We start from the raw sequence: 26,685 nt of genomic DNA, 5'->3' as shown, positions 1-26,685 counted from the left end.
AACTGGTGGCGATGGTCTGATTTGGGTCAACTTGGAACAGGTTCACTGTGAACTCAATCTTCCCCTCCTCTTATTTTCCTTCTCTCCCTTATTAAGACTTTGTGGATCACTGGCTCTGGGGCCATAAAACCCCTGCACGCCTGCTAATCACTGGAGGGGGGTCAGACCAAACGACGATAAACCAATAAAGAGAACCATAAAACTAAAGAGCGTGGCTCCTGAAGTCTCGCTGGGGCACAAGAGGGTCTGAGGGGAGTTAACTCCAGCCACACGTCTGCCTTCTAGACATTGAACTTGACGAATCCCAAGACTTTCCGCGATCTCTCAAAGCCTATGGGGGCTCAGACCAAGGAAAGGAAGCTGAAATTCATCCAGAGGTTTAAAGAAGTTGAGAAGACTGAAGGTGGGTAGATCCCAGCTTGACTTTTTTTTTTTTTCCTGCAGTGTTGCTCATTCAAGTGCCTTGAAACGGTCGTTGGTAACAATTCAGGCTCTCACCTAGTGTGGAAGCAATTATATTGGGATAGGGAATAGCTCTAGTCTGCTGGTCTGCATCCTGACTGCATGGAAGAATCACCTGGGCAGGTTTTACACATACTGATGTCCAGGCCCGACCTCTAGAAATTCTGATTTAAGTAAGGCTGTGGTGAGGTGCTGGGTGGACTGAGAACTACCATGCTAAGAGCTACTACGTCCAGACCTAGGGGCCGCCAGGCTCAGAGAGTACATTCATTCAGCACTTTGTATATTCCAGGCACAGGCCAGCCTTAAATACAGTGGTCCGTTTCAAAGAGAAGGGAATTAAACTCAGAGAATTCAAGCAACGCATTCAAGATCAGAGCTTCTAAATGGTGGAGCCTGTATTTGTCTTGACTGTAGAATCTACTTCCCAAACTTTGTTCATCTGCACATCACATTTATAATTTTTGCCACATTCGCATGCGACTTGAACTCCTATTGCCTTAATTTTTTTTTTCTTTAGGTCTATTCACTTCTGAACTTTGATGAACATATTTTAAAAGGAAATTTTTGTCATGCGTTTGATGCTAGCTCTATTGGTTTTCTCAAATACTTTGAAATAAGCATATAATTTAAAAGAAGGAGCAGGCATCCATGAACCATGAAAAATTCCCTTGGGAACCAGAGGCATTGTGCTTTGGAAAGGCTTACACGGCCGAGACACTGCTTTTGGTGAGCAGGTTCTCAGCAGGACAGGGAGACTCCTGCTGCCTCCCGCACAGCCCCACAGAGACCCGCCCGGGACCCCTGCGCTGTGTGGGGCTGGCACTCAGACTCGCTCAGGGGAGATGGGAGGATGTGGATGGTTGGGCAGACCCTCCTTGCCCTGCTTATTCCCTCCTGAGGCTGAAGCTCAATCATTAGGACCCCTCTCGGGTCCCCCACCCGGGTGCTGTTCCTCTGGCTGCCAGGCGTGGTTCTGTGGTTCCTTCCACATAAGCAGGGAGGGGAGCATGGGATCTCACCGTTTTCTCCCATCTCACCCTGGGCGTGCATTTGAGCTGCCCATTGCGTTTGGGACCCTGTACAAGTTCCTCCACCAACCTCCCAAACATCCAACTTAGAGAGCTCCTGCGTGGCACAAGGGAGGGCTTTAGGCTGGGCATGGGGCTGGCGGCAAGATGGCTGAGCAGTCACTGCAGGGAGCTGGTTCAGGCCTTTGCCGACTGCGCTGGTGGGATTGTAGGCACGCCGGGGCTTTCTACGTACCCCTTAACCCAGAAGACCAAAGCACTGTCTCCTCATGAATCCTGAGTACAGCCTTCCCAGAGACTGACCCTGCCCACATTCTTGGGAGTAGAACACTGAGGACTCGGGGGTGCAGCTGAGGGTCTTGAATGGGCTTTTCATCACCGTGGCTACTGGCCAAATCATAATGGCGTCTGCGAGCAGAACCAAGGCTCCAATGGCCTGCAGGTGCTCTCTTGAGCAGGGCTTGTGCCCGCTGCTTATGCTTGAGCATCGTAGATCCTGTGTGTCTACAGTCTGTCCCAGCACAGGTGGGAAATCCGCTCCAGACATGTCCTTTCATTGCAGGAGACATGACTGTCCAGTGCCACTATTGTACTCACTATTCCTCGGCCATCATTGTCGCCTCCTACCTGGTCCGGATGCCACCCTATACCCAGGCCTTCTGCTCTCTGCAGGTGAGCTCTCCCTTCCACACACACACACACACACACACAACTATATCGCACAGACTAAGGGCTGGGCTTGGATGAAGCAGGGATCTCCCGGCTAGAAAGCCAACCTTCAGCCAGTGATTCCCACTTGATGCTGGCTCCAGGATTCTGGGCAGTCGGCTGAGGCAGACTCTAAAAATAAGGAATGAGAGATATGGGGAAAAAGTACTTAACGTAAGTCGGTTTTAGTGGAAATGGAAAAGCAGAAACCTGGAAGACTTCCTTGAAGGTAGGTGGTCAGAAATTAGAAAAATAAGCACAAAGAAGGAAGAGTGAAAGAGTACCACTTGTAACTACAGAATGCAGACAGCCATGCTAAGTACAAGTTGAAAGGCTTAAAAGGACGAAGTATTTGAATAATGAATAGCTGAACCAGAGAAAGAAACTAACCAACTTAGCCACCCATAAACCAAGAGACCATTCATTATGCCAGCTTAGGGTTGCAAGATTTCACAAGTAAAAACAGGATGCCTAGGTAAATTTGAATTTCAGATAAACAGTGAATTTTTTATCCTAAAAAATTTCCTATCTGAAATTCAAATATAGCTGGGCCCCCTTCTGTTTTACCTCAGCCCTACACTGTGTGAAGTAAGCAAGTCTGGCTCTGAGTGTGTGGAACTGTCCAAGGCACGTGGGATTGCTGGGATAGAGTCCTTTGCAGGCAGCCAAGAAGTTTATTTTCTCTCTTTTCTTTCTGACCTTATCACTGGGATCCTGCTTCCCAGGTTGTCCCAGGGGCACAGCTTTTGACTGGGGAGAGCCACCGGGTAGCCCAGCTGCAGCCAGCTGGCTCAGTCAGCCCCCAAGTGAATGCAGCACCCAGCCCAAGGGTAGGGCCTGACCTGCTCCAGGCCTTGCAAGTGTCCTACGAAGAGGAAGGCATGAGCCATGGTGGGCAACAGGCCACGAATATGCACAGACTTACTCCGATAGTGAAGTTCATCAAAGAGAAAGTGCGAGTGTTCCAGGAATTGTGGGGTTTTAGTCTGACCTCACCAAAAGGCCACTCTTTGTGGTCAGATGACCTTGGACCTGAGAGACCAAAGGCCGCATCAGCACTAAATCCAACTCCTGAGCCCTAGGTGGGAACGGGTAGGCAAAGTCAAGGTGATTTCTCCAATTAGGAACAAAATCCGTCCTGTCTTCTGTGTCTTGGCACAGTGTTCTCTCTCCTTAAAGGCAGGGATTGTCTAGACATTGTATAACCTCCTCTCCCTGGAAATTCACTCAAAAATAATAAGTGTGCTTCCCCTGAGCCTTTCTCGGCAACAAGCATTTTAAGTAAGTTTGGTTTGAGAACAAACGGTCCCAGAGCTATAGCCCGTGCCAGGAATCCCATCCAGATGTTGCTCATATTAATCCACAAGAAGCCGTGATCACTGTCGATGATGATGGTGATGCGTTCCGCTACGGCATTCCCTCCAGGCAGTTCTGGGTGCTTTAAAAGCTTTCTTTTGTCCCTTCAGTCTAATGCTCTAAAGCCCCATCTCTGCCTGTTACTAAGGGTCCTCTCACATGGGCAGGAGGCAGAGTGAACTTGAAACGGCATCAGCTGTGACATTTATGCTACTTGACAGATAGAGAATCTTCTGCAAGTGATTTTACCTCTGGAAATGAGGGTTAAATATGCGCAGCTCCCTGAGCTGTTGAGATTAAATGAGGAAATGTGGGTAAAGCCCCTAGCTCAGGGCCTGACACTGCATAGGTGATCACTCATTATTACTTCACTTCTTTTCCCTGCAATCAGCCAGATAGAATCTGAGCAAGCCTGAACTTGTCCAAGCTGGTCTGCTCTGGGCTAAGCTAATTCAAGACAGTCTGGACTGCAGAGAAGCATTCCAGGACGGCATGAGCCAGATGAAACAGGTGTGCTGCAAACCCCCAGAGATACTGGGTTAAGGCCACTCTGAAGTCGGTCACACCTAGTTTGAGCTTGCTTTTTAGCTAGTTTGATCCGTGGATGACCACGCCAAACTGGTTTGAGATGGTCTAAACCAGTGCAAGGTGGTCAGAACCAATTTTATCTGCTTTTGGGTAGCACACATGTAGTCACATTAGCTCCAGCCCTTTGACTCCCATGTTGAAGTCTGATGTGATTCCCAGGTTTTCCTGGTTCGAGCTATCTGTGGCTGTTGGCCCATCTGTGTCGAAATCATTTGGCCTCTCCATGTGTGACTTTTACTGACTCTTTTAGTGTGTCGTAAGAAAACCCCACAGTGTTCTGCTGTTTCCTTAGAATAAAAGATGAATTTTAGCTCCCAAGGGAATGGGTAAAAGGCTACATCTGGGGGGAAATGCACCTGGCTTTCCTGTGGGAGTCCTGGGGCCTTCAAAGACTTCCTTAGGAATGTTCTGGCATCTTCCTGAAGTCAGGCTCTTTCTTCTGTCCCACCCTGTCTCCTAGGGGGCAGGCTCATTTCTTTTTTTTTTTTTTTATTCTTATGTTAATCCCCATACATTACATCATTAGTTTTAGATGTAGTGTTCCATGATTCATTGTTTGTGCATAACACCCAGTGCTCCATGCAGAACGTGCCCTCCTCAATACCCACCACCAGGCCAACCCATCCTCCCACCCCCCTCCACCCCAGAACCCACAGTTTGTTTTTCAGAGTCCATCGTCTCTCATGGTTCGTCTACCCCTCCGATTTCCCCTGCTTCATTCTTCCCCTCCTGCTGCCTTCTTCTTCTTTTTTTTTCTTAACATATATTGCATTATTTGTTTCAGAGGTACAGAGCTGAGATTCAACAGTCTTGCACAATTCACAGCGCTTACCAGAGCACATACTCTCCCCAGTGTCTATCACCCAGTCACCCCATCCCTCCCCCCCACCCCCCACTCCAGCAACCCTCAGTTTGTTTCCGGGGGCAGGCTCATTTCTTAAGAGACCTTTGCTTCACCCCTGTGTGGTGAGAAGGAAAGGAGCCTCACCACATTCTCGATAGACTAGACTTCCATTCCCCAGCATGGACCATGGGGTAGGGAAGAGTAAGAAAGGTGGAGAAGGTGCAGAATCCAGGCATGAGCCCTTCTTATTTTATTTATCTGGAGAGCAGGGAACTGAGAATGTCAGGTTTCCAGAGCCGGGTGTGCATGCAGGAGTCAGCATGACAAAGGCATGCTTCCCCATTCTGCATGAAGTAAGCTCTGCCTCTTGCCTATGAGTGTGAATGAGCCAGAGTGACCTGCTTGCTCGTTTGATGGCTCGGCGGGAGGAATCGCCTTTGGCGCGGAGAGCCGTGTGTCTATGCGCTGTACCCGGTGTGGCCCGGTGCACTGTCGAGAGGCAGACGCGGCGTTCCTTGGGCAATGTGGCCTGCCCCCTGAGTGGGATGTGGATAGGAGGAGGGGCTCTCATACACGGCCTAGAAGTGCCATGCAGCACATTCTGATCCCTGGGTGGAAGGTGTGCTGTGGTCCCTTCACTTTTGCATCTTACTAACTTCGGGCTGCTCTCGGAATCGTTGCATTCCTCTATGGTTGCCATGTTTGATCTTCTGCCTCAAACCTGGTATTACGATGATAGACTCTCACAATCCAGAAGACCCGGCGTAGGGGCAGTGCGAGCCGAGCAGGTGACACGCACAAGTCGTGGGATGAGACGCAAGCCGGTCGTGCGCTGTTATCCCCGCCCCGTGGAGGTGTGAGACCGCAGCCCCCCAGAGGCTTGGCTCCCGGCATGCCTCACTCTCGGGCATCTCGCCCACCTGGAGCCGGGGCCTGAGAGCAACCTGTCCTGGCCCCGGCAAGAGCAGCAGTGGCCGGGAGGCCGGCGACCAGACTCGCCTGGGCAGGGCAGAGCCAGGCGGCAGCGCCCCAGCGAGGGCACATTAGCAGTGCTGCTGCAGCTGCTGTTACATTTAATAAGAACCTGAAATAAAGTGCTGTGTTAATTAAGTCACAGCCCGTGTGACGGCGGCTGTTACCAGCAGTGGGGAAGGGTTTTCTGAACCACCTAAGGCGAGATGGCTGGTTTTCGTGTCAGACAGATGCTAACTGCAGAGAGAACCGAGAACCGCCCGAGCGGTCCATGTGGGAGCTCCACGGGTGCCAGGCCATGGGTCCGGCTGGAGCTGTGTCCAAAGCAAAGGCACAATTAGCATTATGCTGACTCAACAAGGAGCATTCAAAAAGGCTCATGTAATAGAGACAGGCAGACCTGGGACAAAGTCCTGGCTCTAGAACTTTCTAATTGGTAGTGTTGAATAACCGGGCCTCTGTTCCTCCTCCTTTAAAATAACCCTTGCCGGGGTGCCTAAGTGGCTCAGTCATTAAGCGTCTGCCTTCAGCTCAGGTCATGATCCCGGGGTCCTGGGATCGAGCCCCGCATCGGGCTCCCTGCTCCATGGGGGGCCTGCTTCTCCCTCTCTCGCTCCCTCTGCTTGTGTTCCCTCTCTCGCTGTGTCTCTATCTGTTGAATAAATAAATAAAATCTTTAAAAATAAATAAAATAAAATAACCCCTGCCTCAGTAGGTGGTAAAGACGAGGTGAGCTACAGCATGGGAGCCCTTTGGCTGGTTTCTAAATGCTCCATATATGTCCACCCTCCTCCCCATAAGAGTAGGCAGCAGGCTTTTCAAAACCTTTGTGGGTTTTGTCTATTGAGTAAATGTCCACATCCTCCAGGAAGGAAACCTAATGGCTACTTGGGGGTCAGCCCACCCTCCACGGAGAGCAAGACTGACAAGGCAGCCCAGCTGGTACACAGGCTTCCCAAATTCTCTGTTGGACCGACAGCTCAGCTTACCAAGTGGGGTGTTAGAGCCCGGCACTTTTCTGAAGAAACCTGCCAAGGGCCGAGCCCAGCTCTTTCTCAACTGCACACGTTGGCCCCTTTATTTCTTTGGTGGTGGTGGGGTCTCAAAATTGCCTAGATGATGGGCTTGCTCTTTTCCTCCAGCCCCTGTCCCAGGACCCCACCCCTCCTCACTTCCCCCCAGACCCCACCTTCTGCTTCCAGTAACCTTTAAATTTTCTTTTTCTTCTTCGGAGCCCCTGGTTGCCTTCCCCATGCACACTGAGGTTGGGGCCCCCAACTGAGCTCCTCTGTTCCCAGTCTGCCAAGGGAAAGAGGCTTCGGGGCGGGGCTCTTGGAACACCTCTTCCTGCCCGCCTGGCACTGCCAGAGGTACCTCACGCACACACGCACACTCACACTCACGTGCTCACACATGTTGGCACACCCACAGCAGAGGAGAGTGTGAGAGACATTAAGACTTTAAGAAACTCCCTGGCGTTCACACTGCCAGGAGAGCGGAAACTCCCGTGCAGGTCCGCCTGGTTGCCCAGCTGGGGTGCCCTCTTTGAAGGACAGAGGGCAGCAGCTTAGACCAACTGATGTGCACACACGGTCCTGTAAGTGGATTGGTTACATGGGATACTTGTAAATCACCAGAAAGAACATCTGCCAGGACAATGGGTTGTCAGCCTCCTCATAAAACCAATCCCATTACCTGGATGTGGCGGTGGGTTGACTCGGGTCAGTCCCACGGGAAAGGAAGAACAGACTTTCTAGCACGTAGCGTACCAATCTCTGTGTTTAAGTGTCCTTGAGCACATGTAGCTGCTGTACTCCCTGCGGGTCTTGGTCGAGAATTGAGTGGTTTTTTTTTAAGATAGTTTCCCTGCCCGTACTGGAGAGGGGTTTAAGAATGTCGCTCTTGAAATGAAGCAGGGGAAATCGGAGGGGTAGATGAACCATGAGAGACGATGGACTCTGAAAAACAAACAGGGTTCTAGAGGGGAGGGGGGTGGGGGGATGGGTTGGCCTGGTGGTGGGTATTGAGGAGGGCACGTTCTGCATGGAGCACTGGGTGTTATGCACAAACAATGAATCATGGAACACTTCATCTAAAACTAATGATGTAATGTATGGGGATTAACATAAGAATAAAAAAAATAAAAAAATAAAAATAAAAAAAAAGAATGTCGCTCTTGAAATGCTTACCCAGGGATACAGGTGCACACAGGAGTAGTGCCTTTGACACAGAACACTCCTTTCAAGACCATTTCCAGTTTTAATAGATGTACCACGATCACGGACTTTCTTCTGATTTGAACTCCTGCCAATGTCCAACAGAAGTCCTTACTGGCCATTTCTCGCCCCATTATTTTGCTTTTAATTTTGATTCAACTCTTTGCAAAATTTTGCACCTCTAGGAAGTGTTTGAACTGAGGGAGGATACTTAGGGTTATATTATTTCTGAGCCCTTAAATATTCAGAATATCTTTCTGGCTTCTTCATGAAGGAGTGATATCAGTTGGACATAAAATCCAAAGCCTGTACCTTTTGCCTCGGAAAACTCCAGCCTTGGCTGCTTTGTCTTCTAGCCTTTTAACATCACATGGGAAAAGTTTTCTGCCAACGAGAGGTTGTTCCTTCGTTGATAATGATAATATCACTATTATTTTTTTCAGCATGTTGGATACAGGTAGGATTCATTGTTCTTGATACTCAAGGATATCTGCAGAATAGATTTAGGAGCAAATCTTGGCTCCATAATTCTCTCTGATCATCTGGTTTACATCCAGTCTCTAGACTTAATTTTGTTGTGGTTTTATTTTATTTTGTTTTGGACTTTCCTTATGGTGGCGCTCTGCAGACCTTCATTGTGCCTCCCTGCCTCGCTCCTTTTCTCCCTTCCTTTTCTCTATCTTCTCTTCCTTTTCTCCTTCCTTCCTTTCCTGAGAATCGAGTCCTGGTGGAGACTCACTGCTGGCGGCCCCCAGAGTCTGTGTCCATCCACAGGCTTACAGTACAAGCAACAAAGTAGCTCCACTTTTTCTTCTAGGGAATTTGGCGTTTCTTTTGTATTGCAGAGGTGAGAAAACCCATTAATTTTGAAACAAATGTATGCAAATACATTTATTAATATAGGAAATAGGAAAATCAGTTATTGCTTCCTTTATAAATAATACAGGCTTTAGTTTTAAAGATATTACTTTTGCTAAAATGCATTAGACAGCTGTGAAAAAAATAACATTTTTCTTTGTGGTAATATCTTTAACCAGATTTGTAGCACTAACAATATTTCCTATGTATATATTATTTTTATTTAATACAGGTAATCTTTTTATTACCAAATTATATTGTTTCTCAGGAGATTACCATCAGCATTCATAAAAGCTGCAAAAGGAGTCCGGGAGGACGAGAAGGCATCAATCTCCTGCCGATGTAAGGCTCGGGCTGCAGATTAAATATGCAAAGCTCTTAGTATGTTTCAATGAGCCACTTGTTAGGTGCAGATTTATTTAAAAACACTCTCCCCCTATTTTGTTTCCATTTCAATTTGAATCTGATGGTGGGCATCATCCCCTAATTTCACCCCAAGAGCAAAGCGACCTTGGAGGAAAGCCACATCCTTAAGCTGCCCAGGTAGGGTGTTCTGTTGCAACTCCAGGGGCAACTGGCTTTCTCAGTGTCCCTATCCATGTGCAGAGAATGACCCACGGGCCTCCCTGGATCCTCAAGTCTGACTCAGAAAACTGACCGGCCCACCAAGATGCCCAAATGTAGCCTGCCTCAGGAGTGTGGCAGATTCTCCCTTCGCAGAAAGAGCTGAGACCCCTTGCCCCACACGTAGGAGATCACGTTTGCCCCAGGCCCAGGGATTCCCCCAATAAACTGACACAAGGGCAAAGAATGCATACTTTGGAGGGGCATCCATGGGATTGACCCAGTTTTGCCATTGATTGCTTTGATAGCTTTGGGAAAACCAGTACACTTTGAGGAGCTTCAGTTTTCTGGTCTGCAAAATGGAAGTACAATTCCTTCCTGACACCCCTGCTGTGAGAATAAAGAGCCAACATCTCTGTATAGAGTGCCTACCATGGGGCAGACTTGCCAAGGGGAGGCTGTGGCCCTTCTTTACCCTTCATCCACTCCTGCAGCTGCCCCAAAGCTTCCTTAGGTAAATGCTGATGGGAAACCTCAGTCCCCGAGAAGAGGAGGGCGCTACCCATTTGTTCTCGGGCCACAGGAACTCTGCAGAAGTTGGCAAAAGGAGGACAAGTTCTGAGTGAACAAAGGCCCAGCTTTGATGGGGACAAGTGAAGTATCCAATCCCAGGCAGGTGTTTTTGGGGTGTCCCTAAACTTACGCAGACCCAAAGCCCGCTTTAGAACCTCTTTCCTGAAGTCCCTCTGCCCCCAGCATCCTCATTCTTCGAACCAGACCTTTCTTCCTCCTCCCAGCCCCCAAGGCCACCTGATAAATAGGGTAACACCAACTAAAGAGATTTGATGATCAGTTGAGAGGAGCAGAGAATCCAAGGAAAGAATTTGTTTTAAGTCTTACCTGGTCCAATCCTAGCTGCCAAGCTTGAGATGCATCAGGCCACCTGTGGAAATGGGCCTTGGAACCAGGGCTGGCCATGGAGAGTGGACAGACATCTTATCTTCATGGGCCAGCTTCCTGTCTCTGGGAGGCTGGTGTACCTCCAGCTGTTCATCCTCATACCTGTTCTCTCTTGTTAGATGTCGCAGGGCCCTGACCTAGCCCGCTTGCTTCTGCTTCTGTTCCTGGCCTTGGCCTTGCCTCTGCTCAGAACACTCTGCGGTCTTCTCTGTCACTAGGCTTGCAAACTCACCAGGGTCCACTTCTCCAAGAAACTTGCCCCGATCCCACATGGAATGGCTGACCTGCTCTCTGTCCTGTAGCGGGTTCTTTGTATCCTGTCTGTGCCTGATTCAGAGTGGGCCCTTAGCAAATGTGGGGAATGGTCAGATGAATGACTCTGCTTTTCCTGTCTCTAATCTGAGCCTGGATTTCTAAAATGGAGACTAAACAGTTCATCATGTATCCTCTGTGGGATAATCAGTGCAAGGGTCCACAGAATGGTTGAGTGACCAGAGGCACGAAGAAACCATGGCACGCATGCACAGAGCGGAGAACGAACGTATGTGGGAGTAAATGGATGGTGGAAACCCACGTCTCAGGGGCCGTGGACAAAGAGAGGCCCACCCAGGTGGTGCCTGCGCATCTTTCTCACCACACACAGATGATCACATTGGCTCCTTTTCCTCACAGGGCGGAAGCTTTGATGTGGCAGACAGAATGTTCCACAGTGTGAAGAACACGTGGGAGTCGGCCTCCAGAGAGAACATGAGTGACGTCAGGGAGCTGACTCCGGAGTTCTTCTACCTGCCTGAGTTTCTCATCAACTGCAATGCCGTGGAGTTCGGTGAGTGGAGGCCGGGGTGCGGCCGGGGTGGGCTAGGCAGGGCAGGGGTCACTCCCCCAAAGCTCGGGTAATGACTAATGTTATCAGTACCTTTCCTGGGCAACTAAGTGAACAGGCCCTTCACCAAACCAGCGTGGTTGTTGTGAGGTCTCCCCTTGATGGCGGCACTCAATGTCGAGGTGGGAGCCAAGGAAGGACCCTAGGCCCCGGGCTGCCAGGATGGCTCTGAGCCACAGTCCCACCCGTCCTATGAGGGTCCCCAGGCCTCAATCTGCGGTGAGAAGCCCTGCTATTAACCAGGTCTGGCACTGCCCTGCTGCGGGACCAGGGGCAAACCCCGATCCCTCTGGGGCCTCCTTTTCCTCCATGGCCCACAAATGGGTTAACCTGGACTCTCTGGGTCTCCTGGGAGAGACTGCTTGCTGCATGGCATCTAAGGGTGGTTGTGTGGGGATGCTGGTGGTCCTTCCTCTTTCCTGTGCTTCAGGATGAACTCTGCCTTCTCACTGGTTTACAAGAGGAACAACAATTTCAGGAGGCCCCTGTAAACAGGTCCCCTGGTGGCTGTGTGTGGACCTTGGGAGCCTCGCTGCAAGTGTCAGGGTGACTTGTGGAAGGGGCTATGTGGTCAGAGCCCGAGGCAGGGTGTGGGCCACTTTCCCCCCAGAGGAAGGGGGAGGGGATCACTCACTCTGTGGAGGGCACTCATGAACTGTCATCAGCACACACCTGTGCCCCAGAGCTCCCCTTCCTCGGGGCCCTCCTTCTTCCTCCAAACAGCACACAGGGGCATGCAGGAACTTTTTTAGGCATTAGGGATTTAGTTGGGCCTCCTGCAACCAACTGTGCTGAAGGTGTGTGCATTCTGTACAGGGAGGGAGGAAGGGGAGAGAAAATATAAACATATTTATATAAGTGAAATACTGTCTGATGCTGAGAATTGTTATGAAGAAAGAAGGTAGGAAAATGGTTCAAGAGTGATTCACAGGGCCCTGTGTTATTCTGGTCTCCAGGAAGGACCACCTGAGTTGGTGACAGGTGAGCTGAGACTGGCTAGTAAGAAGAGCCATATCAGGCACAGACCTGTAGGCAGAGAGGGGGGGGAAGGTTTTATTCTAGTTGCACCATGAAGGCCCTGGAGGGTTTAAGCAAGACCATAACTGATGTTTATTGGGCAACCATCATATGCCTGGAGTTTTTCTAAGCACAGTATGCGTATTTCTCTTTTAATCCTTCTCCAGCCTCTGAGGGGGTGGGTGTGGGTAACAGGTAGGAAAAGTGAATCCCAAAGAGATTAAGCAATATGCCCAAGGTTGTGCAGCTAATGGGTAGGAGAGAGACTTGGGCTTGGACCCAGACTCTTTCTAATGTCTGGGGAAGCTGCCTCTAAAAACCTTGCTGCCCTCACTTTAAAAATGGAGAGAAAATGCATAAATTATAGAGTTAAATGAAGATTCAATAAGACGATGTGTGCCAAGCACCTAGCATAGTGCCCTGGCATAGAGTTAGGTGCTCAAAATACGATAGCTTTTACTGTTAGTGTGATTATCTCCTTAGTGCTCTAGCGCTGGATAGAAAGCACCCAGATGAAAAGGCACAGAATAGTAGGGAGGAAGACAACAATGACCACATCACTGCCATTTTATAGGACTTGTGAATCAAGCACAAACCTGCCTGGGAAGCAAGGAGGGCCTCGTGGAGAGTCAAAGGAATATTCCAGGCAGATGTGTGGAAGGACACACCAGACAGAAGAAGCAGGAAGTAGTGAAGCCTGTGCAGGACATAGCTCTTAGCCTGACCTGCCTGGAATCAGAAGTCCTAGATAGCACAATGTGTATTCCCCCTGGTTCCTAGCCCAGTTTGGGCTCTCATTTACCCAAAGCTCTGCTGTTTCTCACCCCACTCAGGCTGCATGCAGGATGGGACAGCACTGGGAGACGTGCAACTCCCTCCCTGGGCTGATGGGGACCCTCGGAAATTCATCAGCCTGCACAGACAGGTGAGTTGACCAGGGTCACGTCAGAGGCCCTGGCATCCTGAATGAAGACCGCAGTATTTTCTTAATCTCCATGGAGGCTTTCTGTGCAAGCAGAGGGCTAGTGACAAGCATTTCTGAGGCTCTTATGTCTAGAGAGCCCAGAGAAGGTGCTAGGCTCCATGCTCCAGGTTAACAGGAAAAAGTTTGTGTTCTGGGCTCTTTCAAGAGTTCCATTAGACTTTGCCCTTGTGCCAGTTTGTTGTGGGAATCACTGGGGGAAGCAAATTCAGATTTTTTTTTGGATGCCCTGGAGGTCAAGTCAGTGACTTTCGCTGGCCCTGTAGGCAGGGCTATGCCTGGACCATACTGCTCAGTATAGCTCAGAGAGGGGCTGGAGGCCCTGAAGGGCTCCTACTGGCCAAAGGGTTTGCCAGGACTGGGGAATACTTGGCTTCTTAACCAGAGAGGTTGATGTGGGAGAGGCTATTTTGGGACACATATCCTAGATCAAATACATGCATTAGCATAAACCACGAAAATACATGCAACATCATTAGTCATCAGGGAAACATAAATTAAAACCATAGGAGATGACATTACATACTTACAAGAGTGGCTATAATTTTAAATATTGACAAAACCAAGAGTAAGCAAGAATAGGGAGAATCAGAATTCATTACACATTGTTTGTAGGAAAATAAAATGGAAAAGCCGCTTTGGAAAAAAATTAGTAGTTTCTTATAAAGTTGAAGACGCATTTGCCTTATCACCCAGCAATTCCACTTGTATATATTGACCCAAGAGAAATAAAGACATGTCCATGGAAAAGCATGCACAAAAATATGCATCAGTTTTATTGATACTTATCGAAAACTGAAAACAACCCAAATATCCAGCAACTGGTAATGGATAAACAAATGATTTAGCCACACAATGGAATACTACTTAGCAATAAAAAGAAATAGATTACTGATACATGGAGCAAAACAAATTAATCTCAAAAGCATTATCCTAAGCAAAAGAAACCAAAACTCAAAGCTACATACTATGGGATTCTATTTATGTGACATTCTGGAAAAGATAAACTTATGGGGACAGAAGGCAGATCAGTAGTTACTAAAGTCTGGAGTAGGGGTGATGGGAAAAGAGTACAAGAGAACATTTTGAGTTGATGTAAATGTCCTATATCTCGGTTATGGTGGTGGTTACATGATCGCATGCCTTTGTCAGAACACACTGAACTATACATTTAAAAAGGGTGAAATTTATTATATGTATATTGTACCTAAAAAGAAAAAAATCTGGGGTGGGCCTGACTAGTAAAAACAAAGCTGTATTCTTTCTTCTGCCTTCTCCCTTGGCAAGGAGAAAATTCTTCCCTGGTTTATCCTTGCCTCTGGAAATGTAGTAATGGTAGGCATCTCTCCCACAACCCACTGGTCTTGAGTAGTTGGACCAGAGATGAACTTAACCTTCAGGTGGCAGCAGCTCTCTGCCAAGGTGCTCTCAGAAAAGTTCTTAGCCAGGGCTGAGTGAGCAGATTCACTCTACAGGTCTGCAGATGCCAGTGGTCTAGCGGGGAGGCAGCTTGATGAAATAACCATGCAAATAACAAGGAAATTATAACTGCACAAAGTGCTATGAAGGAGAGAAATTCAATGCCATCAGATATAGGTTAGAGGTGTGACCAAGGGGAACTGGGTGGTGACAACAGTGGGGAGACCTCTTTTGGTGGAGTAAAGATTAGGTTGGAGTGGGTTCGGATGTTAATGATCAATGTCAGTGAAAATTATTAGAGTAGGAATCTCTGAAAATCTTCTACTCCATAAAAGTAATAAGAATAATGGCAAAGATTGTCATAAAAAAACTCTTCAGAACTCAGGAAATTAAACAGAGGCTTGGTAAAATCAGGGGAGTATTCTTTTGAGAAAAATGGCTGAATCTTTGTAAAGACAGCAAATTTTGTGGTGTTTTAACTTACACTATACTCATTTCTCCTATTCAACTCCATAGTAGCTTTGAAAACCAACAGCCCACAATAACAGTGGAAACCAACAACCTAGCAGTCATTGGAGGGAGAAGAATGGGGTTGGAGCTCCTTCAAAGTCCCATATCCAGAGAACTGTCATTATTTGACCTGTTAGTGGTTCCCTGAAAGTCCCCACCAGCAAGGCCGTCTTTATTTGATCTCAAAGCCTGCGTAGTACAAAAGCCTTTCCTTTGGTGACATTTGTGAAAAAATAAACCAGAGACAATTGTTCAACACTGTGGCTGCCAGAGGCAGTGGATATAATTGGACAAACAATAGACTAACCAAACAGCTTAAATGGAAAAACTAGGGAATGAGCTACTTATTAGGAGGCCTTGAAACAACTTGAAAATATCCAACAAATGTTGGAGAGGTTGTGGAGAAAGGGGAACTCTCTTACACTATTGGTAGGAATGCAAGTTGGTACAACCACTTTGGAAAATAGTGTGGAGTTTCCTCAAAAAATTAAAAATAGAACTACCCTATGACCCAGCAATTGCACTACTGGGTATTTACCACAAAGACACAGATGTAGTGAAAAGAAGGGCCATATGCACCCCAATGTTCATGACAACAATGTCCGCAATAGCCAAACTGTGGAAAGAGCCAAAATGCCCTTCAACAGACGAATGGATAAAGAAGATGTGGTCCATATATACTATGGAATATTACTCAGTCATCAGAAAGGATGAATACCCAACTTTTACATCAACATGGATGGGACTGGAGGAGATTATGCTAAGTGAAATAAGTCAAGCAGAGAAAGTAATTATCATATGGTTTCACTCATATGTGGAACATAAGGAATAGCATGGAGGACATTAGGAGAAGGAAGGGAAAAATGAAGGGGGGGAAATCAGAGGCAGAGACGAACCATGAGAGACTGTGGACTCTGAGAAACAAACTGAGGGTTTTGGAGGGGAGGGGGGTCAGGGGATGGGTTAGCCCGGTGAAGGATATTAAGGAGGGCATGTATTGCATGGAGCGCTGGGTGTTATATGCATCATGGAACACTACATCAAAAACTAATGATGTACTGTATGGAGACTATACATAACATAATAAAAAAAATTTTTTAAAAATCCCTGAAATCTAGAAGGACACACACATCTGTAGGGCTGCTTTCATGCACAAGGCTGTGTTCATGCTCCTAAGGTCCTAAGCTTCACTTCTGGCTGAAATTGAGGCTCTGTGCAAGCAGGATATGAGGTAAACTCAGAGTTTTTAAGGCAGCTTCTGCCTGGCTGAATGCTAAAGCTATGCCCTAATATGCACACAAAGCCCCTCCCTAGGCAAAGACTGGAATACTAGCTGGTTCTAGGCATTTAAAGAAATCTTCATCCAATCATAAGATGACCATTAAGCTAACAGAGAAGAGGTTTTAGTGGCCACATACAACAAAAAATATAGACTTTATAGAACTAGTTCAGAAAAGTCACTAAACAAACAAACAACAATAACAAACAGTAACAACAAACCCTGGGGAGGGGAAATCTGATCTCCAGAGTTGACAGATCATATTATCTAAAATGTCCAGTTTTCCACAAAAATTATGAGACATGTAAAGAAAAAAAAAGTATGGCTCATACAGAGGGAAAAAAGCAGTCAATAAAAATATCTCTAAGGAAGCCTAAACTTTGGACTTACTAGACAAAGACTTTAAATCAGTTATTGTAAATATATTCAAAGCATTAAATAAAACAATGTTTGAAGACCTAAAGGAGAGTATAACAATGAGAAAATATAAATAAAGAGATAGAAATTGTGCAAAGGAACCAAATAGAAATTGTGGAGCTAAGAAGTACAGTAACTGAGATGAAAAATTCACTAGAAGGGATCAATAGCAGGCGGAAGAATCAACAAACTTGGAAGATAGGTCAATTGAGATTATCCAGTCTGAGAAACAGGAAGAAATGAGTGAAGAAAAATGAACAGAACCTAGGCACCTGTAGAACACCATCAAATGTACCAACATACACAAATTGGAAGTACCAGAAAGAAAAGAGAGAATGGGGCAGAAAGAATATTTGAAGAAATAATGTTCAAAAACATCCCAATTTTGATGCCAAGCATTAATTTATACATCCAAGATACTCAATAAATCCCAAGTAGGATAAACTCAAAGAGATTTATACTTAGACACATTATAAATTGTCAAAAAGGAAAGTCAAAGGAAGAATCTTGAAAGCAACAAAAGCAACTCATCACTTACAAGCTATCTTCAATAAGATTAATAGTTAATATTTCATTAGAAACCATAGAGGTGGGGCACCTGGGTGGCTCAGTTGGTTGGGCATCTGCCTTTGGCTCAGGTCATGATCCCAGGGTCCTGGGATCGAGCCCTGTGCCAGGCTTCCTCCTCAGTGGGGAGTCTGCTTAAACCTCTCCCTCTGTCCCTCCACCCCCACCCTGTGCTCTCTTGCTCATGCTCTCTCTCTCTCAAATAAATAATCTTCTTTAAAAACAAGAAACCATAGAGGTAAGAAGGCAGTGGTATGAAATATTCAAAGTGCTGAAAGACTATAAGCCAATAATTTTATAGCCAGCAAAACTATTCTTCAATAAGGAAGAAATTAAGATATTCCCAGACATATAAAACTAAAACAATTTATCATTAGCAGACCTGCCCTATAAAAAACACTAAAGGGAGTTCTCCATGCTAAAATAAAGGACAGTAACTCAAGTCCACATGAAGAAATAAAAGAGATGAGTGATAATAAGGAAACAGAAATGGTAAGGATGGGAAGAAACGATACACATCAAACTCCAAGCCAGTGCCTGGCACCTAGTAGGTGCACAGTGTAATCATTGTAGCTAACGTTACGTGGAGCTCACTGTGCACCAGGCATGGACACAAACCAAACCTCACATAATTCCACAAAGAAGGTACAATTACTGTCCCCATTTCATAGATGAAGAAGATGAAGGCACTGAGGAACAGAGATGTTAAGAAATGTCCATGGCAGGGCTGGGGTCTAGCCTGCTACAGAGCGTGTTCTCCTAACTGCTACACTTAGTCTCAACCTCCTGACATCTCTGGTCAGAACCAGCTCTCCTTTTTTCTTATATCAATCTCAACAGGACCCCAAGACTTTATTTTCAGCCTTCTGTTTAGATATCACTGCAAGACATAGATATTCTGAACTCATGGTTATAGCGTGGAGTGAATGAGTTAGGGTTATGGGAGCAGTCAGATCTCTTTTCCCTCTAGCTGGAGGCAGGAACTGGATGGTCATTGGATGGCCCACATGTCTGCCCACTTAGTGCTCATCAAGCTCAGTGAGATGTCACATCTTTCCTGTGCAGAGCCAGCATCCTGAGGCATGTGCCCCCTCGTGATCTGTGCGGAAGGCTCACAAGTCCAAGAGAGGCCTTCATTTTTCATGCTCTTTGGGTTTTGGTTCCAGGCTCTGGAAAGTGACTTTGTCAGTGCCAACCTCCACCACTGGATAGACCTCATTTTTGGGTACAAGCAGCAGGGATCAGCTGCGGTGGAAGCTGTTAATACCTTCCACCCCTACTTCTACGGTGACAAAATGGACCTCAGCAGCATCAGTGACCCCTTGATCAGGAGCACCATCCTGGGGTTTGTCAGCAACTTTGGACAGGTGCCCAAACAGGTACAGCATCCACGTTCTTGGTCTTGCTTTCTCAAAAGAGTGTGTGCACTGTGAGCTTGGGAGTGAGAGTGAGGACATTTTCTCCTGGATAGGAACAAGAGAGGACTGGGGAGGGGGAAATGGTCTTCCTACACCCCTCAACATCAGGGCTTACCCCTCTGTTTCCATCTGATGTTGATGAAGATGACGACATCATTAATGATAATGATGAGGACTACATTCCCCTGTGATACATGTGACAGACACTACAGTAAATCCATAGGATTTAATTGTCTATATGTGTGTCTATACTTCAGAGTTGCTGTGAAGAGCCAATGAATGGAGACATTAAGTGCTCGAAAGTGCCTGAAACGTGATGGGCGCTCTACAAATGTTAGTTACTAGTATGATTCCCTCATTGAATCCCCTCATAAGCTCTGGGTATAGGGATTATTCTTTTACAGATCAGGAAGCTGAGGCTCAGAGAGGCTGAATACGTAACTTGCCCACAGTTGCACTTTCGCAGATGCCAGAGGTAGAGCTCTAGCCCCATCTGGCTGGCCCCAAAGCCTATGCCATTCACCAGCAGTGGGAGAGTATCTGAGTTCTGCCCCCTGGGCTCCTGGTGAAGTTGCTGGGGTCTCACGTGGACCTTTTGCTTCACTGGCTCCATCCTGCATCAGGATAGTCATGTAGCAATATGAGGCTATATGTTCATGGTGACATCCTGGTGAATGGTGGGCAAGAGGAGCACTTATTTAACTGATCCCAGCCTTGTTGACCCTCAAACTTCAATTCAGCGTGGAGAGGCTTTCTTCCTAAGGACAGCCATCTGGGCTACTAGCGTAGCCCCATGGGCTGGGGTCTCAGCCTAGGAAGTCAGGAGCCATGCTGGGAAATGAGTGCGTAAGCCCAGCCAATTCTGGGGCCATCTTGGGCAGCAGCCTTACCCACATGTAACCACGAGGCTTGGATGGGCTCATCTTACAGTGCAAATCTAGTAACATCTTTTCTACCTGGTCTTACATGACATGCTCCAGGTTTGTTCAGCTCCCAGGGGAGGGCAATGTGGGAAGTGCCTAAGGGTGACTTGGAGAATGGACAATGTATCCAAAATGTGGGTTTGGCCAGGGAGCACTTCTTAGGAAAGAGAATTTCAGGAAAGAAGCTCGGGTAGCATAATGGTTCATTTCTTTAAGAAATGAAATAATCCAGATAAAGCAATTAAATCAAAATAGTAGCTACCCCCATCCAATTGTGCCCTGGGTGATATACTCACCGCCCTTGTCCACAAGCAAAAAATACTTTCACATCAGTGTGCTCACAGAGTGTACACAGTTTTAGATTCTGATTTTATTTAGTGATGTAGCATATTAGCTTTTACAAAAATATTTCTAAGTAATCATCAGAATTAGAATTCTTCCAGTGGTCCTAACTAGAGGCAGGATTAAAATACTTCAGGACCATGGACTTGCCATCAAGGGGCTGTGCATGCTGAGGCTATGACAGGCCTCTAGCCTCTGGTGCTTTAGTCATTCTGCTGTGCAAAGGAGGGACATTCTTTGTTTAATGCTCATTTAAAAATCACTGTTCTGATCTCTGTTTGTATTGATCACCCACCCAGCTTTACTAGGTAGACCAGTATCTGATCAAGGGCTGTCACTGAGCCTAGACTGCTATGAGAACCCCCTCCCCCCACCCCCAGCTGCCTGCTGAGCGTTGCCTCTGCCCCTGGTTCCAGCTGGGGCCAGATCTCCCCCTTCCATTGTGGCACCCAGTGGATGTTTCCATCGAGGAGCATGGGCCCGATGGCTGGAAAAAACAGCCTTGTTGGGGAGGGGAGGGTGGAGAGCTGGCCTCAGCTGCCCTTTGTGGCAGCAGCAAGATTCTGCTAGCAGCATGGCCTTGCACTTCATGTTTTGCCTGGTTATGCAAAAAGTTTGGCATTAGGGACGATTTGACAGCAGAGATCTAAGAAAAATGAAAATAAAAAAGGCCACTAATGGGGTTTGCCTGTGCTCTTTGGAATGTTTGAAGGGATGCTATTAAAGAATTCTGTGTTGATGCCCAGATGGATGTGCCTGCAGAGAGTTTGTAAGGGAAAGGGAAAAAAAAAATACGAGAAAGAGCTCAAGCAAATGAAGAAGAGACATGTGATCTAGAGTGGAAAGAGGGTCATTCTGACTCCATGATATGAGACGCAGCTCTGCCAGGGACCAGGGCTCCTCGATGAGGTCATCCTGTCCCAGGCAGCATGGAAAAGATGACAGCTTGGCAGCCAGGAGGGCTATTTCTGCTAGTCCCGCACCATGAGCTGGAGAAAGTAGCTGCCCCTCTCTGAGCCCCAAGCCCCTTATCTGCAATATCTGAGGGTTGAACCAGACAGTTCTGTTTGTGCTCATCTCAGTCAGGAGCAAGCCCAGCCCAGGCAGCACTCAGAGCAGAGGTGCTGCTGTGACTTGCATGGGGACGCCGCCGCCTCAGGCCATCCATCCCTAATGACATGTGTGGTCTGCGTTTGTCCTCTGTCTCTCCAGCTCTTTACAAAACCCCACCCAGCCAGGACCACCGTGGGCAAGCCTTCACCTGGAAAGGATGCTGTCCTGCCTGGGAGCCTGCCCAGCCACCCACAGCCCTTCTTCTACAACCTGCATGCGCTGAAGCCCTCCCAGGTCACAGTCAAAGGTGCCTACTTGGTCTGCTTTGTTTGGCGCCCTGTCCCAGAGTTGTCCCTTCAGCGACTATTGCTCCTTTGGAGGTTCGGGGGTACAGACCCTTCAGGGTCTTGGGGTCTGGCTTTAGATGGCGGTATCTCTAGTCACAGAAGGAATCTGGGGAGGCCTCTGCTCTGGAAATGTCCAGAACCACCTCTGTTAGATCCTGACAGACTGACCTGTCTATCTAAGACACATATTCCTCTCTTTCTTTCATATATGTGAGCGTGCACGTGCGCGCACACACACACCTCTCTTTCTCTCTCTTTCTCTTTCTCTCTCTTTCTCTTTCTCTCTCTTTCCTATACACACACACACACACCTCCTCACCTCCAAAGCCAAGTGAGGAAGTCCCAGATTTCCCGAGGGAAGTACAGCCTCCCCTCAGTGGTACCCACGGTCACTGTTGCTCCCGAGCACCCAGGTGGGCCTGCGGGCCTTAGCCAAGAGCATGTCCTGGGCAGACAGCCCAGTGGGAGTTCCAGCCCGGCTGCTTCCTGGAGACACGGTGTGTGTAAAGTCTGATGTCTGCCACCTGCGGGCTGCACAGCTTTGGGGAAATCCCACTGCATGGGGCAACATTCTGGAGTTGTATAAGGACTATAGGGTGGGATTTGTTGGGGTTTTGTGATGTGTCCTTTTTTTCCCTTCAAATCCAAGAATGGTGTCTTTGGTACACCCCACCCTGCTAGATAAGGTGCCCAGGAGGGGCAGGAAGGGCAGAGCCCCACCAAGGCTCCTGTGGCTGCCCGGACAGCCTCAGCCGCTCCTCCCCTGGCATCAGCCCTCAGAGACACTGAAGACCTGCGTGGCCACATGCGAGCTTCATATATGTGCGAAGGCAGGGGAGGGCCCAGCTCGGGACCAGGGTCTGACACGGCCCCTGGAGTGAGGCCCTCGGGTGCGGTGCCTTGGCGAGCAAGCGGCCCCTGCCCAGGCTGGTGCTTTGCCAAGTCTGGGTCACCTGCCGTGGCTCCTGTCTGGGCCCAGTGATAGGGGGTGTTGTCCTTTGGCGTGTAAGCTCCACCATACTAACTGCAGGGTAGATATGTACCTTTTCTCTCTAGGCTCCGAATCGCCCAAAGGAGCCATTGGCCACATCGTCTCTACCGAGAAGAGCATCCTGGCCGTGGAGAAGAACAAGGTGCTGCTGCCTCCTCTCTGGAACAGGACCTTCAGCTGGGGCTTTGATGACTTCAGCTGCTGCCTGGGGAACTATGGTTCTGACAAGGTGGGTGGGCGTGGGACGCAGGGGCGGGCTCAGGGAGCAGGGCAGGCACGGGGCCTCAGCCTCTGTCTGTTGGGGCAGAGGCACTCAGGGGATGGGCTGGCCCAAAGCAGGCACAGCTGACCACACCCCACTGCCTCCACGTGGCCGTGCCCCCTGCCTGGGAGGGAGAGGTTTATACGGCTGGGCTCAGGGCCCTTGTGGGCCAAGCCTCCAACCTGTGTTCGGAGGAGTGGAGCTTGCAAGTTCTCGGTGCACGCCGTCACCTTAGAGCAGTCTCTGCCACCAGCTGGTCACTCGGCTACGTGGAGGCCACTCAGACTCTCACTCAGCCTGGGTGGGAAGTCAGCGTTCCTCTGGCCCTGGTCATGGCTCAGAGTCAGAGGACAGTCACTGAGCATTCAGCCAGTGCCAGAAGCCAACCATCTGGTTAGTCTTGACTAACCATGACTCCATCCTTGACTCAGGCCATCCAGTGACCTCACTTCTTGCTGGGGCCCTGGCAGCCTCCCAGGCTCCTTGCCTAGCCCCCCTCCCCTCCCACCCTAATTCCCACCCACTGATCACATGGCGTGAACTCCCTGCCCACCAAGCTCTGCCTCTCCACCCCCAGCCTTCCCTACCACTTCATGAGGCAGCCTGAAACTAGTCCCAGATATCAGCCCCTCCTGAAAGCTGTCTCTGACCTCCTCAGGCTGTCGTTGGCCTCCTGAGGCTCACTGTGCTCCCAAGGGATTTTCACAATGTCCCCATGACTTCCTGCTTGCTTGTCTCTCCCCACTCCCTAGAGTCTGAGCTCCCTGGGGACAGGCTTGGACTGTCTGGATTTTGTCACCAGAGCCAGCCTCCCGAACAAGTGAATGTCCCCCCGTTCCCATGGCCCACAGGCAAGCCAGCAGTATCCAGACCTGCCTTTGTCCCTGTGTCACCCTGTCCTGGCCCTCAGCCCTGTGCTGGCCGGGGCACCAGGGCTCATCCCGCTTGTCTCCTCTAGATCCTAATGACGTTCGAGAACCTGGCTGCCTGGGGCCGCTGTCTGTGTACCGTGTGCCCAGCCCCCACAGTGATCATCACCTCTGGGACCAGCGCTGTGGTGTGTGTGTGGGAGCTCAGCATAGCCAAAGGCCGCCCAAGAAGCCTGCACCTCAAGCAGGTATGGTGCCTCGGTGGGGACGGTGCCTGGGGCGGGTGCAGCACCCTGGTGTGGCCCAGCTCCCTGGGCACCGAAAGCCCTGCCTCCCTAGGGGCAGAGAACACAGTGAGGCACTGGGGGCAGCCCACGGCTCTGTGCCATGAGAGGGCCACGGTTTCATGGCCACGGTGGATTTGACAAGCCCGCGGGGCAGGTGCCTCCGTGGAGACCCACGCCTCCGTGAGAGACGCTGCTTGCGCCGCAGAGCCAGTGAAACCAGTTTCCTTGTGCTAGAGCCCGTTTTGGACCATGTGCCAGGGACATTTTATGCCGAACATTTTGCCTTCTCCACAGCCCTGTCAAATACGTACTGTTATCGTCCTTACTTTACTGCTGAAAAAAAGGCCGGTGCAAGGAAGTTAAGTGACCGGTGCTAGAGGCAGAAATGGAAAGGCTGTTTCAGAACAGGAGTGGTTGTGCAGGAATAGAGCAAAAGCAGGGGGCAGTGGCCTCATTCTGGTCCCGCCTCAGGAGCCACCGCTGCTCTGAGAACAAGCACAGTGTCCTTACTGTTTACTACGACTCGTGCATTCATTTCCTCTTGTAAAGCAGGCACTATCATTCCCACTTCCACAGGAGAGACCGAAGCTCAGAAAGAGCGAATTTGCATTTTAATCTAGGTCGACCTAACTCTAAGCCCACGCTTCCTGCCTTTGCACCCTTGAACTTGCCTGAGAGTACCACTAGGTCTCCTCAACTCTGAAGTGCAACTTGTGTTTACGTCCGCTTTAGAGTTAGCCGTAGAGACCCAAGATAACGAAAACCCAAACGAATCATACAAAACTCACCATGGACCAGATTTCCTAAACTGAACATGTTTCACCGGAACTGATCCTGGGTTCCTCTGGATGCTTTTCAAGCCACCCCCCAGCGCATGGGCAGTGCACGGTGGACTCTCATGAACATGAGGTGAAGGAAGTCAGTGTGCTGAGGGGGCGGGTGAATCCTGAGGAGCAGTGGCACCTGCCGGGCTGGGGCAGCAGTGTGGGCCACGCGCGGGCTGCCTTCACCAGACTCTCCAAGGCGGTCCTCCAAAGCCAGCCTCGGAGCGCCCTGCCTTTTCACATTTTCACATCGTTCTGGGTTTCCCTGCTCCTTTCCATGAACTGCAGTCAGGAGGCTGGGTTCTAATGCCAGACTTAAGTGAAGAGACAGTGCATTACTCTGTGGAGCCTTCCCCTCTCCCAGGCACCACTCTGGGGATAGCCGGAGATCCAGCCTGACTGCAGAGCTGGCCTTGGGGAGTCGGGGAAGCAGGCTGCCCCGGCTGCTCTGAGGTCCCTTTTAGAAATGAAGATGAACTGTAAAAGCCCCAGTATTGACAGCATAAAAATGCCATTCATCATCCTCTCCTAGTTATAAATCAAGAGGGAAAGGATGCAGAATCCCACACGCTCTTATTTCCTAGGCCAAATAGCACACTTTCTCATTTACCTATGGTAGCTGACATGGCCTTGGGGCTCCCCCAGACCACCAGCTGCTCAGTGATCTGCCCCCCACTTGTTGACAAAATCATCATTAAGTAGTTTCATAAACAGTTTTTTTGAGGGTTTTATTTTTGAAAGATATGACAACATTAAAGACAAATGTCAAATTCACTTCAAAGTTGAATAATTCTTTCCAATCCCTATAAAAGTTTTGTTGCATACTGCCATGCCCAGATACACATATTTATACCATTCTGATCATTGTGTAGGTATGTTTATTCTATTTTCGCCCAGCCTATCAAATTGTTTCTGCTTTTCCACAGTCTCTATAATTTACATTTCATTTGTTCCGCATTATTCCATTTCCATAAAATTACATTTCAATTGTTCTATTATGTCAGTGCACCACAGTTTAATAAACCATTTCTTCTAAAACTAGGCAATTACATTACTTCCAAATTTTAACTGTTTTAAATAGTGCTGCAGAAAACAACTTATATAGATTGCTGTTTGCTTCTGATTAATTGTTTCCTTAAAATAAATTTCAAGAAGTGGAATTACCAAGCAGGGATGTGATGCTTTATCCATAGCTTTACCGTGTCACCGACGACTCAGAGTGCCCATCTCACAACAGGTGTCCAGCATGAGCAGTTATTTCCAGAGGTTTTTATTTTATTTATTTTTTGCTACTTTAGTTAGGTATGATGACATCGTGCAGTTATTTTAACTGGCCATATAGACAGGTACTGCAGTAGTCCCCTCCCCCCCATTGTTCTGGTTTCACTTCCCATGGTCGCAGTTACCTGCGGTCAACCCCGCCCTGGAAGCAGATGCTCCTCCTTCTGGCTCATTGTCAGAAGGTCGGTACTGGTGTAACACTGTGTCACGGTGCCTGTCATACCCCTCATGTCATCTCATCAACTCACATCATCACATCACAGGAAAGGTGAGTACAGTGTCCAATAAGATATTTCGAGAGAGAGAGAGAGAGGTCACATTCACATAACTTTTTTTTTTTTAAAGATTTTATTTATTCATTTGAGACACAGAGATACAGAGAGAGAGAGAGAGAGAGAGCATGAGCAGGGAGAGAGGCAGAGAGAGAGGGAGAAGCGGGCTTCCTGCTGAGCCAG

The 26,685-nt window shown here is 48.4% G+C and overlaps 1 protein-coding gene across 1 annotated transcript in view; it reads left to right on the top strand.

The window, feature by feature from the left end:
* Nucleotides 1-26,685, top strand: part of WDFY4 (WDFY family member 4) — a 236,720-nt gene that overhangs the window by 198,480 nt on the left and 11,555 nt on the right. Inside the window, exons 41-48 of the mRNA XM_081823086.1 lie at nt 286-403; nt 2,056-2,165; nt 11,232-11,385; nt 13,293-13,384; nt 18,800-19,012; nt 21,529-21,676; nt 22,752-22,936; nt 23,928-24,086. Of these exons, the coding sequence (XP_081679212.1) occupies nt 286-403; nt 2,056-2,165; nt 11,232-11,385; nt 13,293-13,384; nt 18,800-19,012; nt 21,529-21,676; nt 22,752-22,936; nt 23,928-24,086 (1,179 nt within the window). The remainder of the gene's footprint in view (nt 1-285; nt 404-2,055; nt 2,166-11,231; nt 11,386-13,292; nt 13,385-18,799; nt 19,013-21,528; nt 21,677-22,751; nt 22,937-23,927; nt 24,087-26,685) is intronic.

Source organism: Leptonychotes weddellii, chromosome 6, assembly GCF_054177405.1.
Source record: "Leptonychotes weddellii isolate Sample4059 chromosome 6, ASM5417740v2, whole genome shotgun sequence".
Lineage (NCBI taxonomy): Eukaryota > Metazoa > Chordata > Mammalia > Carnivora > Phocidae > Leptonychotes > Leptonychotes weddellii.
This window is presented reverse-complemented; position numbering and strand designations above follow the sequence as displayed.